The 17059-nt window shown below is 48.5% G+C and overlaps 1 protein-coding gene across 1 annotated transcript in view; it reads left to right on the top strand.

Annotated features, from left to right (window-relative positions):
• Window positions 1-6034, top strand: part of PARD3B (par-3 family cell polarity regulator beta) — a 368137-nt gene extending 362103 nt beyond the window's left edge. The window contains exon 23 of the mRNA XM_015289524.4: window positions 1451-6034. Within this exon, the coding sequence (XP_015145010.3) occupies window positions 1451-1808 (358 nt within the window). The 3' untranslated portion in view covers window positions 1809-6034. The remainder of the gene's footprint in view (window positions 1-1450) is intronic.
• The last annotated feature ends 11025 nt before the right edge of the window (window positions 6035-17059 follow it).

Genomic DNA, 17059 nt, shown 5'->3' with positions numbered 1-17059 from the left:
CTCTGGGGAACATGGGGTCCTAAAAGTCCAAGGCCTGGAATTCTTCCTTTTGCTCTTTCCATTTTAAACAGGAAACATTTGTACTAAGTTATTCCACGGAGAGAATTGTAGGTTCATTTCAAGGCAGATAATGTTTGTTCATTGCCTATGTCCATGATTTACCCCATGGGCTTAAACGAGTGCAGCAGAAAACCACATGTTTTGTTTTACTTCATGCAAAACAAGTTCCAGTGGAGTCTGGAAGCCCGGATTAAGTAGGGGAGGCAAGCTTGTAAAATCCGTGTGTGAACAAAAGAGAGGCATTGACGAATTGTGAGCACCTGATCTGCTGTACCAGAATGATGACTTTTTAAATAAATCTATGGAAAGACTGTTTAAACAGTTCATGAGTTTAGTCCCAAACCCACAGAGCAGGTGTAATTGATTTATACTTTCGGCCCCTGTTTTAGGTCAAAACCCTGCCTTCTTCCTTCAGCTCACACTCGGAGAGGGGCTTCCTGTGCAGTCAATGGGAGATTTTGCCAAAGTGCAAAGGCATTTGCAATCAGACTGGCAAAACCTCCTAATTGAGATGAACTTTTGTGGGTGCCCTGGTTGACATGTCTGTGAGAACAATTATTTTTGCCATTTCAAAAGTATCACAAGTTAAGCTGTACTAGGAAAAGATATTAGTCCTTCATTAGTGCAAATCGTGGAATTAAGATGCAAAAAGCTACAGAGAGGGCTCTGTGGCACATCCTCAGGGATGTCATGTTCACATGTTGCTTTCCACGTGAACTGGAGCTTGTCAGATCCATACTGATGCAGACAAGTTACAGACAGGTTACAGAGCTGTTGTAATATCAGGCCTTCCAGATCACAAGAGTATTTTTTTTAAAACCTCATTGGCAGCTCGCCCGTTAAAAACAGGTATTATAACGTGACATCCCTAGCGCTTCTTCCAGGAGTTCCAGTTTTTCCAACTATGGTGTTTGGAAAGCTTTACGGTCTGACATGTTAGGAGAAAAAATAGTGGGAAATGGCTTGGAAACCGTGAATATTTGTGCATGTAAAGCTTATGGGATTTGCAGACTTGCAGACCCAACTCATCTGTTTATCCTCAGGCCAGATAAGATTCAGTCAAACATGCATTGTTTAAAGGAGCTTTGTTTCCATTATGGCAGATGCATCACAGGAGGCTGACTTTGGGAACTGAATGGCTCCAGTGCTCCCCCATTGTAAAAGGGCTGTGATGTGTGCTGGACCCTTCTTCCAGCATCCCGGGTGTTGCAGACTTTTGTAGCTTGCAGGTGGGAGGCTTGGTATCCTTCAGAAGTTCTTTTGACTCATTTGGACCTGTCATGCTTGAGGTGGCATTTCCTTTCCCAAAGTAAACATAGACTATGAGTACAATAACATGTCACTGAGCTAGTAAAATGCATTTAATGGGCTTTATGCTTTTCCTCTTCAGACGTGGACCTGCAGAGCCACTGGAATATTTAACAGGGCCGCGAGTGATCTACAAAGAGAGAGATCTTCCCTACTACCAAGGAGGAGGACAGCCTGTTGTCCATCCATCTAAGGGGAACTACATCCATGCGCCAGACACAAGAGTGGCAGAATTGAGGTACCCCCAGTACTACCCAGCCCAGTCCATCCCAAACCAGCATAAAGGACCCTTCCGGCAGGACGTGCCGCCTTCTCCTCCTCAGCCCCACCGTGCACCAGCTTATAATGAGATTGTCCGACACCGCGGAACCAGTCCAGACCAGTACCAGTACAGGCAACAGGATCCCAGGCAGAAGAACCCCATGACTGCAGCTGTGTAACCACACACTGGACTTGCCAGCACAGCCCAGGAGGAATCCTGTTGGACATCAACCCTTTAGAGTTGTTCCCAAGCGTGGCTGCCTCTGCCTGTAAGAGTGGCACAAGACCTGGAGTCATTTGTACTGAGCTGGGCTCAGCATAGGTGCTTTCTAACAGGTGAACTAAAGCCATGGGCGGTACGATGTGTTTTGAGTATGTGAGGTACCAGACAGTTGAGTATTTTTTAATTCCTTTTTAAAAATAGAAAGTGGCTGCTGGAAGCGAAGCTCAACACTTATTACACCTCAGGGCTATTTACCGAATCCGGTAACACCAATACAGTACGTAGCTGTCTGTCCAATGCCAGCAGTGTCACCAGTTTACTACAGAGCTCTGCTGCAGAGCCCCTCAGTAAGAACACAGCGAGCTGTGTGGACCTCTCACAGAGCTGGGAATCTTGTGGGATCAGCTGACAGGGACCTCACAGAGTCAGCAGCCATGTTCCAGTCACGTTCAGACCAGCAGCACTGTGTGCTAAGGATGCTGCAGTTCCAGATTTGTAACCTCACATTTGTCTTCCTCTTTCTGTTTGGTAGTGGCAGCATTTATCTTGTAGCCTTACCTTTTTTTACAATCTGCCTAGCAAGACTCTCCTCTCATTGCACCTGCTGCATTTGGAGTAAGGCGAAAAACTTTATCCACCGCGTGTACGCAGGCTCACAGAGGATAAGACAGCCATCCAAGACGTGTGTGTCTAGCAGTGCATGTGTGTTTGTGAGCATTTTGTAGTCATACAGTGTGCACTCTTTAAAGGTAAACTCCAGAAATCAGATCCTCAGCTGCTGTCAGTGTTGCTCCTGGGGTTTCAATGGAACTAGCCTGCAAGACATAGCTGTGGAGGTGACTGTGTGCATGGAGTCCATGACTCAAAATCTATTAAGTTACTGTACCAGGTGCTGCTTTGGGTTGGGCAGGGCAGCCTAGCTCCCGGACTGCTTTGGCCAGGATGACAGTCAAGTGCTTGCTGGCAGCATGAGAGTTGATGGTGGTGCCAGGCCAGTGCCAAGTGCCAAACAACCCAGGTTCCTGCAGCTGGAGGCCAGTGGGAGAGGAGATTTCCACAGTGAGAGGTGAGGAAAGAGACAAGGAAAGCTATAGGGAGATCTTCAAAACCTTGGGCCCCTAGAGGAAGAGGAGTGAAGAGCTGTAGGAGTTATTTGCAAAAGCGCATAGGAAGAGAGCGGGCTGGCAGAGCTGGGGGTCAGGAGCACCTGCCAGCTCTCTGCCCCATGCATCCTAAACTTGCAGTGCAGCCAGGAGGCCAGAAATCCATAGCCACGTCCACACAGACTTGTGCCATCTGGCCCAACAGAGCTGTGGGCCCTCAGAGCTTTGTCTCAAGGGTTTTGTTGCAGGGAAATCATACAGTCTTACTACCTAGAAATATAAAGCTTCCAAGTGCCCTTAATTTCTCAGTCTCTGCCTTCTGGGAGCATTATTAAATAGGGAGTTTGGGCTCCTTTCCTCATCATGAACAGATCATGACCTGGCCAAGGATTAAGCTCAAGCATTTCTTTGATGTCTTTTTGATACCTTGATATGCAACAGATTAAATCGTACAGGTCACTTCTAGGCATTAAATATCACAGGAAAGTCTATCCTGCCAGGAGCGCATCCCTTTCCAAGAAACCCCTGAAAAGGGCCTCACTAGAGCAAGAGGTGCAGGGCAGGGCAGCTGGTGCTCTTTCTGGGGCCACAGCTGTAGCCCCTGGTGAGGTTCAACGTGTATCCCAGTCAGCCTGTGTGCTGCCAGTGAGAGGTTGGTGGAACTGGGAGCACTGGGAGTGCCTGTGCCTGCTCTGCTGGCGTGCAGGCTCCAGTGACTGTGTTTACACCAATCCCTAGCACTGGCCTGGCTGGAAGCAGCGGGGAGAAGCAGCTTTGGGGTGGTGGAGAGGAGGTACGTCTCTGTGATTCAGCTGCAGGGCAGGGCTCCCTGGGGCAGGGGCAGGAGATCTCCAGATCCAGTCAGGAGGAAGCATTGGTGGGAGGGAGAGAAATGCAACTGATCATGAAGCAAGTATGTTCAGTTCGTGCTCCATTTCTCCCTGCCCTCTTCCCTAGAAACGTAGGAGGAAAAACCTCTGGAGGGAGGGGTTGGATGTAAGGCCGAGTCTCTTGGCACCCTCCATAAACAAGGCACATTCCCCAGGGAAACTCTGCCTGTCGCATACGTGCTGTACGCAGCCTTCTCTGAAGAGCTTGAGATGCTGCAGGATACTCAGCCAAGACTTGGCAGCCGCAGGGTAGATGCTGGTGTTATGAAGGCCCGCTGAAAGTGAAGCGAAAACAAATTAAAATACTTTCCTTTCCCTGCTTGAAATATAACCCCTGATACATTTGATCCAGCTGTAAAGAAACTAATATGTTTGCGACAGTGGCTTTATCAAGCCAGGCCACAATTAAGAACAGCTCTGAATATAAGCTACTGCCTTTATAAATCACTCTCAACTAACCCTTCACATGGCATCGCAGCACAGCGAGCAGAACTTATTTACAGTATTTCAGGAGCCAGGGCCAAATAAAATCTGGATGGAAGCAGTTCCTGGGTTATTTATAGCCTTTGGAGGACCTGTGCAATTGTCTCCCCATAACCTGAATCTCTCCTTAATGGCTCCCCCTGACTGCATCAGCTCTGCCGGACGAGGTGGTCAGACCAAACGCACACCTTCTGAACTGTTAATCTTACCCAGCGGGTTATTAAACGGTGCTCCGGTGTTAGATCAGTACCGAGCTTCTTCCAGGAAAAAAGGAAAATGTGCTGCAACCATAAAATATAGATGCATCCTACAGGCGAGGAGCTAAGATGGAGCAGCAGGCTGACCTAGCTGGAGGACAGGACCCAAAAGTATTGCAGAGCCTCCCGTCTGTCTCTGGTGCCATTGTTCCGCGAGGAAATTGCCCTTTGCAGGTTTAATATCTGCTAGAGGTATGGTATTTTTAAAAGTATAATGTGTAACTACAGTATATATAGTCAGCTTCTCCGCAGTGTAAAATGTATGATTTTAGCACCATATTGTGGAAAAATATGTACCGTGCAGAATCCACGAGGTGCTACAACTGACAGTTGAAAATACACACTTGCAAAAATCCAAAAGAGCCGTTAAGTAACAAGTTGTTCTTTTCCCATATGTCCATATGTTTGGGAAAATTACACGTCTGAAGCGCTCTTGACACGGAATTGCCTCGCGCTCCCTCACCCAAAAGGTGCCAGTCCGGCAGCAGTGGCACCGCCGTGGCAGCGGGTGTGAGGGGAGGGCCAGGTTTGCAGCGGGAGCGGCGTGCCAGCAGCGTGCCTCAAGGGCTACAACGGGAGGGCCGCTGGAGGCTTTGCTTTCCCGAGCTGAGGCGTGCAGCCGGCGGCTCCGGCCCTGGCCCGTGGCCAGCTGGGCCCCGCAGATGAAAGATTAAGAGATACGGAGAGAGCCTGTGCATTTTTGCAGTGACCACCCACTAGTGAGCCACGTCGTGGCCTGAGAGCAGACGTTAGCACTGTGATGCGGTGGGAGTGCACTGTGAGGCAGGAGTCTCTCGGCACCCCCGGAACGTTGTGGATAAAAGAGGAGCAAAGCATTTCGATAATAATTTTTTAAAAGGCTCCTGCTTTGACGAATTGCGTGCAGCCTGCATTCTAATTTGCTCCAGCTTCCTGAACTAGAAATAGCTTCATACGCTGCCTAATTTTATTTTTTATTTTTACAGATGAATTGTGCTACCTCCTCCTCCCAGCCACCGCAGGTTTGTTTATCAGAGTCAGTAGTGCTGGGAGTGCATCCCACCGAGTGCTCCGCCGGGGCCGCATCCTGGCGCTCTGCGCTGGGCAGGGGCTGCTTTGCACTTCCAAAAGGCCCTACGCCTGTGCTTGCCCTCACAGAGCTCTGCAGAGTCCCTAAGCCTTACGTGCAAAGTCGGAAGCGCTCTTTACTGTCCGCATCAAAGAAAACACTTTTTAAGACACTTCTGTGCTATTCAGGAGGGGAGGGAAGTGTTTATGATCCTGACGATGCCCATGAGTTTTAGTGAAATTAATTTCGAAATCACATGTGTTTGTTTTGGGGGAGAAATTCAACACACAATTGGTGAAGTTTTTTTTCTAGTACCACATCAAAGATTTGATCTTTTGGTACATATGGCTATATAAATTTTACCTGTTTTATTTTGCATTAAAATAAAGGCTTTAAGACTACGTATGGCTATGGATTTGCACGTTGAATCTTTCTCTTATGTGTATCTACAAAGTCATCCTCACCTCTGGATGTGCTATGATGGTAGAAGACGGTGCATGGTCAGGCCGGATCAGAACTGGTAAGGTGACATCCACAGAACAAACCACCACGGCCACGTGCTGTATTACAGAAAATACAATCACCAAGCTTACCTGGTTCCTTATCAAATCTGCATTGTCTTCAGTTGTAGCGATGGAGTCCTGATTTCATAGCCCTGACTGAAAGGAGAAGCGAGAGAGAGAGAGAGAGAGAAGTCCCTTGCCAACTCAGCGAATTTCAGCTTAGGCAGCTGCACGCTCGTTGCTAGAGCTCCCCAGGCAGTTTCATCTCACCATCAGGCTCTTGCCTTCAGCAAGCACCGAGCTGTCCTGTGGCCGTGCAGGTCCTGCTGGCTGAGGCTGTATTTCAGCGAGACGGCTGCAGCGCTATCTGCCCAGAGATTTAGGACTCCTTGAAAGTTTTACACAGGTACTTAACTTGAGGTACGTGGGTCATTTTGCCAAAGCTGATGACACAACTTTTCATGCTCCAGATTATGCACGAGCATAAATCTAGGTAGAATCAGATCTATGGTTTGCGGAGCATACTGAGATTCAGGCAAGAATGTTATATTTCTGTTAGGTGATGTAATTTTCAAAATAGCAGGTATTTAAGTGAGAAGTCACTGGGACACAGGGAAAGAAGAATGTAGTCTTCCTAAGGAGAAAATGTTGCTGCAAAGAAAACGAAAGAGTAAAGAACAAAGTGGAAGGATAGAAAAGTGCAGGTTTACAGAAATTGCAGTATGCTCCAAAACATTTTGAATGCAGACTTTGGCATTTATGGCCAAGCCACGGTTCATGGGCAACCCTCAGTAAATTTTAGTCCATATTAAATTGTAATTCATGTAGGCACCAGTTTTAAAAGTTATTGAGTCATAATTTGCCCTCATTGCTAAAAACTGGACAGGTAAAATACTAATGCCTGAATTTCTCCTTCTACTCAAGTTATATGCAGTAGGAAAGGACAAACTAAGAGTATATTAAAAGTTGAGAACTCGGTGATCAGAGTTTCAGAAGTGCTCTGGCAATTGGTGGGTGAGGAGAGCAAGAGAGAACAGTAAATGATGGTGAGACAGCTGGCAAAAAGGGGAAGGGATGAAGAATTAGAATGGGATAGAATGGGGAGCAGGGTAGAGGGTCAGACCTGAGCAGGAAATAAGTGATGGAGAGGAGAGGGGATTGTCCCCAGCGTGGAATTCAAAGCCAGCAAGGACTCTCTAATATGCTGACCACTGATCCCATTCCCACTTTACATGAGAGGCTTGTGACACCCACCCACTAAGCCCACTGAGTCAGAAGCTGTTGCAGCACAAAGGAAGTGACTCCTGACTCAGTGGGCTTAGTGGATAGGTGTCACAAAACAGAAGGGCAAGAAGGAATTGAGGAAACCCATCAACTAGTATGGGGAGAGAAAGAGAGCCCCTGCTGCCCAAATCTCCCAGTCCTCTGCCCACCTGCCTCTCTTCACCTCCCTGAGTACCACTGCCACCACCGAGTCCCCTTCCTTCCCAGCTCCCCCTCTCTTCACAGACCCACCCTGAGCCATGAGTCCCCAACACCACACTGACCTTCAAACACAACTTTGGCCTTCAATGCTGAGAAGCCTTGAGCCATCTGTGAGCGTAGGTAACCAACACCAGGAGTTTTCCTGGCACCCGAAAGCAATATGGAGTCAAAGCATGCAGCATGGAGCAGGCATTCTCACACAGTGTGGGCTGGGGCTGAGCCACCGTTCCAGACAGGGACAAGTTGTGGGTCACCTCTGAATCAGCTGCCTTGTGGATACAGATTGCAGGAAAGATGCATTTTTTATCCACGGTCATTTGCTTGTCTAGAACAAGCCTTTGATGTGTTCAGAAGCTGTTCTATCGCTGACCTGGCACAAAATTCAGGGGCCAAAATGACGCCTGTAGTCTTTAAAACAGAATGAATTCTCCAGGCATTCCCAAAACATACCCAACAAACCAACCCAAGCCAGGTGAGTCGGCTGTGCTCACAGCAAAAGCAACTCGGTGCAGAGGAAACAGCCCTGCTTTGCTTTTCCAGGAGAATATCTGCATCTGAAAGAAAATAATTTATTGGGAAATATGTACAGTAGAGTAAAATTGCAAAATAAGATATTCAATGGGGATTCTATATAAAACTATGCCCTTTGCCTCCAGCAGGTGATGAATAAAAATGATATAAAGAAGCAATGAACGTTCAATGTTTTATATTTAAAATACGTTTTGTGAGGAAAACAATGTGGCATAGAAACAGGACTGAAAGGTTCTCCAAGATAATGCCAGCGACTGCAAGATGTCAGCAGCATTGCCATGTGAGTTTCAAGGTGTGGGTTTTTAATTTTCTCTTCTGAATCACAGAAAGCAGACGTGAAAGCTGTCATTAAAATTCATTACAAGAAAAGTAAACTTATATTAAAACCAACCCCATTCTTCTCTGAATTTTGGGTACTGGTTAGGAATCACTGTCTCCCTTTCTGCCAAAACCTTACCTACGCAACATGATTTAATCTCTAGGCTGTTAAATCTGAGTTTTCATACATCACCTCCTTCAATGCAGAGTACAAAAAGCAAATATATATATATATTTATTGCTATTCTAAATTGCAGCCTAGATTTTCAAACCAGCAAGCTACAGTTTTAAGAGGCTTCATCTGCCATAATTTCTCTTGGAATGAAAAGAGAATGAAAAGTAGAGCAAATATGAAGAAAGCAGATTAGAAGCAAATAAGAGAAGCAGCCCTCCTTCGTCCTTCCATTCTCCTTCCTCTCCTGTATGTCTAGATATATAAATGCATATACACTTAGGTATTGCTGCTTTTGACCTAAAATCCAGTTTCCTCCTCTGATATATTTGTAGCCATTCTCTCTCTCCAAAGGAAAGAGGAGTCAGAAGTAACAGCAATATAAGCACATGAAAAAATCTGTTGTAAATGGTGACCTCCTGGTGGATGGACGTACAGCCCAGGCGGGACTGAGCTGTGAGAGAGGAGGGGTTCAGACAGCAGTGTTCCCGTGTGCTGCACGCCGACCCAACGCCGGCAGCTCTGTAAGCAGCCATTTGCAGAGGTGGGCTGAGTTTGCAGGGAACTCCCTGCCCTGGCTGTGGGAGGTTTTGCCACAGTTGCCACAGCAGGTGAGTGCTGTGGAGCTGGCAGCAGGACCATGGCATGGTGGCAGTGTGATCACTGGCCTGGCCAGGATGGGAAAGGTTGAAACCGGAGCAGATCTTAGAGCAAATAGCTGAGGCTGCTCTGGGGTGATGTTAAGCAGCCTGACAGCCTGCTGGTTACTTCAGGAAGCAGAGGAAGTCATAGGTGCTCTTGGCATGTCCTGGCACCAGCTCTTCATTCAGACGTGGCCAGATCGTTCACATCTACAGTGTTAGGTGCAGGAAGGGTATTTCTGGGTCCATTTGAAGGAACTTGCACACATCCTATAAAATAGTGGAGAGTGTCTCTCCTTGCTTCCTTCCATCCTCTCTTCATCCTTTACACGGAAGCAAGCCCTCCAGGCCTGTCACTTTCTTTATATATAAAGGAAGGTTGATGAGCCCTGAGTCTAATGTTCATTTAACCCTGTTGTGCTGCCAGGTTCCGCCCTGCCCCGTCCCGCCCTCCTAGCTCTTGGGCCCACCCCATCGTCCAGGCCTTTTCTCCTTCCCAGTTGTAAGGGTTTTTATTGCTGTGAGAGGACAAAGGTAACTGAGCTGCTATTTGGGTTTAAAAAAAAACAAGTCATTTTTCTTCACTGTGCTGTTTTTAACATGGACTGTTTCCCAGCTCTGTCCCCCAAATTGCTTTAATGGCACAACAGAGTCGATAGAAAAGTGATGGGAACAAGGCTGGGGGGGGTCAGGATGGGTTGGAGAGTGGTTAGGCTGCCGTTGCTACAAAACAGAAATGGAAAAGAAAAGCAAGAACACTAAATCACAGCCAAAGCACAGTGTATTTAGGGGCCTGGATTTGAAAAGCCAAGCACCATCTTCTGCAATGGTTACATTCCTCTGCAAGTTTACTTCTGGCCAAGTTTCCTGTGAGCAGAGGCAGCGTTCTCTAAATTTGAATTCCTGAGGCTCTTGCTTGTGGATTTTCTTCTCTGTTCAGCATTAGAAGAGGAGAAATCACGAGGCTAAAGTTGGGCTGTGGCTTTTTCCCTTCCTGGGATGAGCAGAGGCATCAAGGGGCCCTGGGACCCCTCCGCCCTTGCAGATCGGGGTAGCAGAGAGATCACCTCAGTGGCCTGGGGACATGGGGTACCAGGGAAGACAGGGCAGTTGTGGAGCCATCTGTGCAGGACTCACTGAGCTTCCCTCCTCCATGGGTTCATGGGCTCAGCTCAAGCTGGTTCCTGGCTAAGGCTGTTTCTGTCGGTGAGGACACGTTGGTCCTCACATTGGTAAGTGCATGGCTGCTGCCAAGCCAACTGAATGGCTGTGATGTCGGTGGCTGGGGCCATTGCTCGGAGCTGCACCCATGGTGGAGCTCTAGGCTTCACACAGGTAAGGCGCTGCCCAAAGGCTTCTGTGTGAGGAATGCACATGGCAGCAAGTCCCCAAGAATGGCCAGGGTGCTCACTGTCACTATCATAGTGGAGTTCTAGGTATTTTTAGGGCAGTTTTGCTCTCCTGGCAGTGTCTGGTTAAGGGCTGCGAGCAACAATTCCTGTCACCTCGCAGCATAGATTCTGTCAGCCCCAGGCTTGGCTGGCAGCAGGGACATGTGGGCAAGGCTCCCTGGGCCCTTGAGGCACAGGAGGAGACGGTTTGCCAGCTGAGCTCCAGTGTTCTCCTGGCCCTGCATCTGCCAGGAGAACAAAGGAGGCCCTCGGTCCAAGACGGGCAGCGCTGCACCATATTTTGAGCAGCACATCTTTGTTTGGTTATGTTTGTCCTCTCTGGTGTTTCTGCTGAACAAGAGTCCGTTGTTCTCTCACCAACTTCAACAAGGCTGAGTCCAGCTGGATTTGTGTTTTAGGTACAGAGAGTCAACAATGCACCCATCAGTTGACATGTCACGGAGAGCTGGGCACAGCCCTGACTGGGTGTGTGTGCTTGTCCCTGCACTCCCAGGAGCAGCAACGTCCTGTGCCATCAGCCTCTTGAGCAGGGCCTGCATACTGAGCCCTCCTGGCAGCTCAGGGCCCTCTGCTCTGGGGAATGCTTTGGTGCTTTATGTATACCCAGTATTCAGCTGCCAAGTAACTTATCTGCCGGGACACCCTGAGTGGACAGACGCATTGCTTGGGTTCCTGTGTAAGGCTTGGGGGCAGGCCCAGCGGGTGGGAGCCCTCAGCTCCTCCTGGTGAGTGGTGGCAGGAAGGGTCAGGGGCTTGAGCTGCGACTCGGCACCAGCCCCACCAGACTGGGGACGGATCAGGATGCTCGGCATTGTCACTCCTGTCAGCCCTGTGCAGGCACAACAGGCGCAGTCCCCCCAGCTGCTCCGGAGGAGAGGTGTGATCCAGGCTGCCGGGCTGCAGACAAAGCCAGGAAGCTGCTGCTGGTCAGACACTTTGGGGAGGGCATAATTTCCACAACAATAAATGCATCTGATTATTTGATTGCAGGGAAGATGTAGTCCCCTCGAGGAGGGCCTCATGCACAAAAGAGAAATAACTCATGCCCCACTGAATGGGAAGCGGTCACTGTGACAGGGCGGGAGAGTGAGCACAGTGTCCTATGGAGGCTTTGATCAGCTGGGGTCAAGCATGCCGGCAGCTAACATGGCTGAAAACCAAGCAGGACAAGGAGGCTCCTGCTGTGGCATCATATGGGGAACCTCCCAGCCCTCCATGCCACTTCTCCGCAGTCCTTCAGCCTCTGTGGGGGGAGGGATACGGGCCCTCTCCAGTGCATCCCTCTACTCCTGCCATTTCTACATCCCTATCTCCTTTGATAAGCTGGGGAAAGAGACTGCTTGTGTCCTCTTGCCACCCCTCCTGCCATGGGTAAGACAGAGAGATGAAGTGTAGAGGTGGCAGGACAAAGAGGATCATTGTCCAGTTCCATGTCCTGAGCACATGCACAGTCTGACTGTAGTCACAGGCACTTGGGGTTTTTCCTGTTCCTGGTGTGGTTGAGCCATCACCCTTTACTCCTGCAACAAGAGCTGCCCCCTACTCTCCCTTGGACTAAGCTACAGCGCATGTAAAAGTAACTTGTGTTTGGCCCACAGAATCATAATACTTGGAAGCGAGAGCAAGAAGGAGAGGACTTGGCACTCACAGAGTTTGGAGCTCTCCAAGATCTTTACAAACACAACACAGTTAACCCTTGAAAGAGAGAGAAACCCTACTCGTCTGCATGGAGAGGAGCTTGTGCTGCACACAAAAGGCACTGGCACTCCAAAAAGCAGAGTAAGTTTTTTAAAAAAAAGCAAGAAAAAATCCACTTTATTCAAATATAGGTCTCCACACACAGTTGTATTGCATAGGTGCCACATACAGATCTGTGTGTAGACATGTCCTGAGATTTTGATCCCAAGTGACATTTAAGAGTTTATCTAATAGGAAAAAAAATCTCCCTTCAATGTGTGTGTGCTCTGAGGATTTCAGTGTTGCCATGCTATAAAATGGACTGGAGCACTGAAAGTTCGTGCTTCGCATGCTTCATAGCCTCTTGCTCCCCAAGCTATTTCCATGCTGCCTGTGTAGCCAAGGCTGCAAGGAAAGATTTGCCACCGTGTGCTTGTCATCTCACCCTCAGTAAATCATCCCAGTATCATCTGGCCCAGAGCTCCTAGGAATCTGGACAACCTTGAGCGATAGTATGAATAGTGGACTGGGAAATCCACAGGAAGAGTTTTGGGGAACATGAGACTGTAAGCCAGGACTCTTCCCTGATCTGCCTTGAGACCATAAGAGTGCAGCTAGAAAGCAGCCCTTTAAACAGACACTGCTTCAGGGGTATTGACTTACCAGTGGCCTGGGTACAATTCCCCATGAAAATTCAACCTGGGATACGCGTGTCGCTAAGAGACAAACAATACCATCTGCAGCCTGCCCCTTCTAGATGATGGCTCTGTTTATAGAAAAGAAGGGGGTGGTGAACGTCTGTTAAAATCTATTACTTCCTGACGTCACTTGTGAGAAGTCATATATTACAGTGAGACCAGTCAGTGAGAACTGCCTAATGGCACAACGGTCAGTGCTCCTTCCTTAACTTCTTCCTCGTGTGGCTGCTGCAGAGGGGCAAAGATGCTAAAGATAACATTTCTGTCCCAAAATATCTTGGCTCGTTGAAGGGTGTATGGGTAGAGGGAGCGTACATATTTCACGTGGTTGGTGCCCTGTGATACGTGCATCCCCAGGGAGACAGAACTCTCTGGAGACCTGCGGGGAGAGCGGAGGAGTGGAAACCGTGAGCTCGAGGAACTGAAAGAACTTTGAGGTGCAGAAAGAGATGTTTGCGTCGCCTTCCCATATCTACAGGCTCTGAGGCAGTTACCAACAGAATCAATAGGTTCAGCTTAAGCTAATGAAAAAAGCAGGGAAGAAAGATTTCTTCCCCATCCTGCGCCCACATTCTCATTTACCTTGGGCAAAAAAGCACAATAAAACATGCCTAGATATGAGTTCTCCACCAGAAGCGGTATTTTATACCCATTCGCAGAGGGTAAGTGACTTCATGTGGTATACAGCAGTGGGAATTCAGGCATGTAATGTAATAACAAGAAAGGATTTTTAGATTTGTCTCAGGAACCCCGCTAGCTCAGACGTTATAAAAAAGAATCCCAAACTTCTGTGTCCATCTAGGTCTTAAAAAGCGTGAAATACATCCCCTGTTTGAGCTTGGTTCTTTATTTTGAAAAATTGCTGCAGAGAATGTGGGCAAACAGCACCTCACATCTGAACTGCACATTACCATCCCTCGGTTCTTTACCGGAGCAATAAAATCCCACAGAGCAACTGCTTAACCAGCTTCTTTGCTTAGTAAGCCATCCACTAGTCATTTGTATAGGATGTGGCAGCGCAGACCAAGCCTGAAATGGGGTTCTAGGCAAAACCACAAGGCAGGCAAGAAAGGAAAAAGGAAAAGCCTTCTTGTGCTGCCTCTGGGGGTGAAACAGCAGCACAACACAACAGACCAGGACGGCATGAAAAATACAGTATGCGCTTAGAGCTGACAGCCATAATGTAACGTGACCCCAGTCACATTGGTATTTGATTAGCGAATGCAAAGGGATTGGGAAACAGCCCTGCTCTTAGGAGAAAGAAATCTTTCATATCTCCATAGTGGAGCCCTCAGCGATGCTGTATCTGGGAGATGGTGTGTGAATGCTTTAGCAGAGCAGGCTGTGTTAGCAGAGTGCCTTCATCCCTCTGTGTCCCCGTGCACAGGATTCCCCTGAGGGTGCTGGCTGGCAGAGAAGGGGCACGTGGCAGTCCCAGAGGTCTGTGGCACATGCCATGGTGGGCTGAGAGTCCCCCGTGTGCCCCCATGCTCAGGGCTGTGCATGTCGCACACGGATGGGAGAGCTCACATATTTGGGTGCTTTTAAGCTTGGTTATTGGGAGCTGGCCTGGGAGTAGCAGATGAAAAGCTGGGGCAGGTATACTTTGTATGTTTCTGTTGTGCAAAGTTCAGTGTGAGGCATAGGCTTGGGCCACTGGGCTTGTACTCTTTCTTTGTGGAATCTCACGGAGGGGCAACCAACAGGTCATCTCCACCCCCTCCTCTTCCCAAGGCTGCAGTAGCTGGGTTCATCCCAGACCCGAGCACCGGACAGGAGCTGGGCATTGCCAGCCACACGCCTCTCCCCAAGAGAACCTTTTTGGGGTTAAAATCAGAGGTGGCAGCTTTCCTGTTCCTCCTTCTCACACCCCTTCCCGCATCGCTTGGCTGTTATTTTATTTCAGCCAGTTTTGCTCTGCCCTGAAACCTGCCTCCCTCCCTACGTCCTGACATTTCATTTCCCTTGCAGCAAGGCAAATAAATAAATAGCGGCAGTCAAAAACGCCTGTGTGGAACAAAGCCTGGAGTGCCAGGAAGCAACTGGTGTGCCTGATTTTGCAGTGAAAGTCCAGGTGCAATCTCGGCAGAGCAGCCACTGTCTGCCTTTCAAGCAGATGTCTTCATATAAAGCGCCCGCTGCCACCCCGCTCCCTTTGTGCGTTGGTGCAGGGAGGACGGGAGCGGGAGACAATATAAATTAATATCCATTGGAATGACAGCAGCTGGTGCCTTGCATAGCTGCAAGCACGTGTCTTAGGAGTAGAGTGATTAGTCGTAAAACTGTAGAGCTGAATGTTTATGCTCGATCAATTACAGGAAAACAATGGGTGATTTTTTTTTTTTCTGGGTGGGAGGAGTGAGGGGAGGGAGTCTTCAGCCATGAGATGATTTTCTTCTTTTTTATGTAACAATAGCTGCAAAGAACGTGGGGCCTGGGTACTGAAGGGCCTGGCAGACAGCAGCTTCTGGAGAACCCTCTCATTGCTGGGGCTCCACAGCAATTCTGAAAAACAAGAACTTTCTGGGCTGTAGACTGCAAACTTCTTGGCTTTAAAGAGAGATGGACTCAGCTACCCAAAGCAAGGAGCATGAGGGAATGAATTAGCCAAAGCTTTCTAGTCCATGGGCACACACACATTATGTCCAAGAGGCCTTCAGCTTCAAGAATTCATTTCAGTGTGTTTCCTTCTGCAGAGCTCTCCCCTCTGCCCCCCAGTTCAGGAACAGCAGCCCTGTCAGAGGAGCAACCCCTTCAGTGCCTGCAGAGGGTGCAGAAGTGTGAGCAGGACTTCACTTCCAATCCTTAGCAATTCTAATTGCAAAAACAGGCCGGGTCTCTCCCCACATATGCCAAAAAGAGAGAGAGAGAGAGAGAGAGAGAGAAATTGAGTTACATTTTGCAATAATTCTAATGGAAATGCTAATGGGATGAACAGCGATACGCAGCCAGTGAATGACCCAGCAATTTCATCTGTGCTGGCAACAGATGACCATCTAAGCCATGTTCGGGTAATTCTTCCTCTCATTAGCAGCACAATAACTCATACGCACAAATCCATAGGCATTTGCTATAATTTTTTAAAACATGGCTGGAAATAGAAATAAGTGCCTGCAGTATGCAAGCGTTACGGCATATGTTGGCTGTAAATCTGTCTGGAAGTGGCCCGATCCTGTTCTTGGTTAAACCAGTGGGAATTTTGCCACCGACTTCAATGGAAGCAGGATGGGCTTTTTTGGACTTATTTTAAAGTGGGAACGTTGTTTCTCTGGAACAAAGCTTTCAGAGTCACAGCTACGTTTCAGTACTTGGCTGGATCTCCACTCAATTCGCCTTTCATTTGTTTAGCAGATGGGGCTGCTTGCTGCTCACCTGTTTGGCATCGGCGCTGCACAGGTCTCAGCTGGATGATGGCCACCCAGGGCCTGGTGTGCGTGGCATTGGTGGCCGTGCTGTGCGATGGAGCAGAGAGGAGGTGGGCACTTTTGTTGCTTTCCCTGGGCACCTTTAGTCTGAGCATGTTAGAGTGCTTGGAGGAGACAGCCACTGCTTCTATTTTTCAGCATCTATGGGGAAAGAAGCCAACATGTTTCTCAGAGCACAGAGTGCAGAGGTGGGTGGTGGTGAGCACAGGAGAACTGGGGAGGCTGGGGGGGGCTCTGCTCTGCCCTGAGTGGCTCTGGTGACTCTGTGTCACATCCTGGAAAATGGAGGTATTTGCAGTTGTTGTGGTTCTCCTCAACCACCTGTAGCCTTTTAAGATTGTGCTGTGTTGGCGAGTATTCCTTAGAGCATACATACATAGTTGCAGCTTAACAGTGTAAGGAAAGGGACTTGCGTGTGGTCACATGTTTCTTTCCTGCTGTCACAGCAACTTTTGAACCTTTGGGCAATTTAATCAGAAATATAAATCTCCTAAAAGATTTGAGAAAACAGCTGGGGATAGAGGACAGAGAGCCCACGTTAGTGCCACTGCAACAGGAAAAGCA

Source organism: Gallus gallus, chromosome 7, assembly GCF_016699485.2.
Source record: "Gallus gallus isolate bGalGal1 chromosome 7, bGalGal1.mat.broiler.GRCg7b, whole genome shotgun sequence".
Lineage (NCBI taxonomy): Eukaryota > Metazoa > Chordata > Aves > Galliformes > Phasianidae > Gallus > Gallus gallus.
This window is presented reverse-complemented; position numbering and strand designations above follow the sequence as displayed.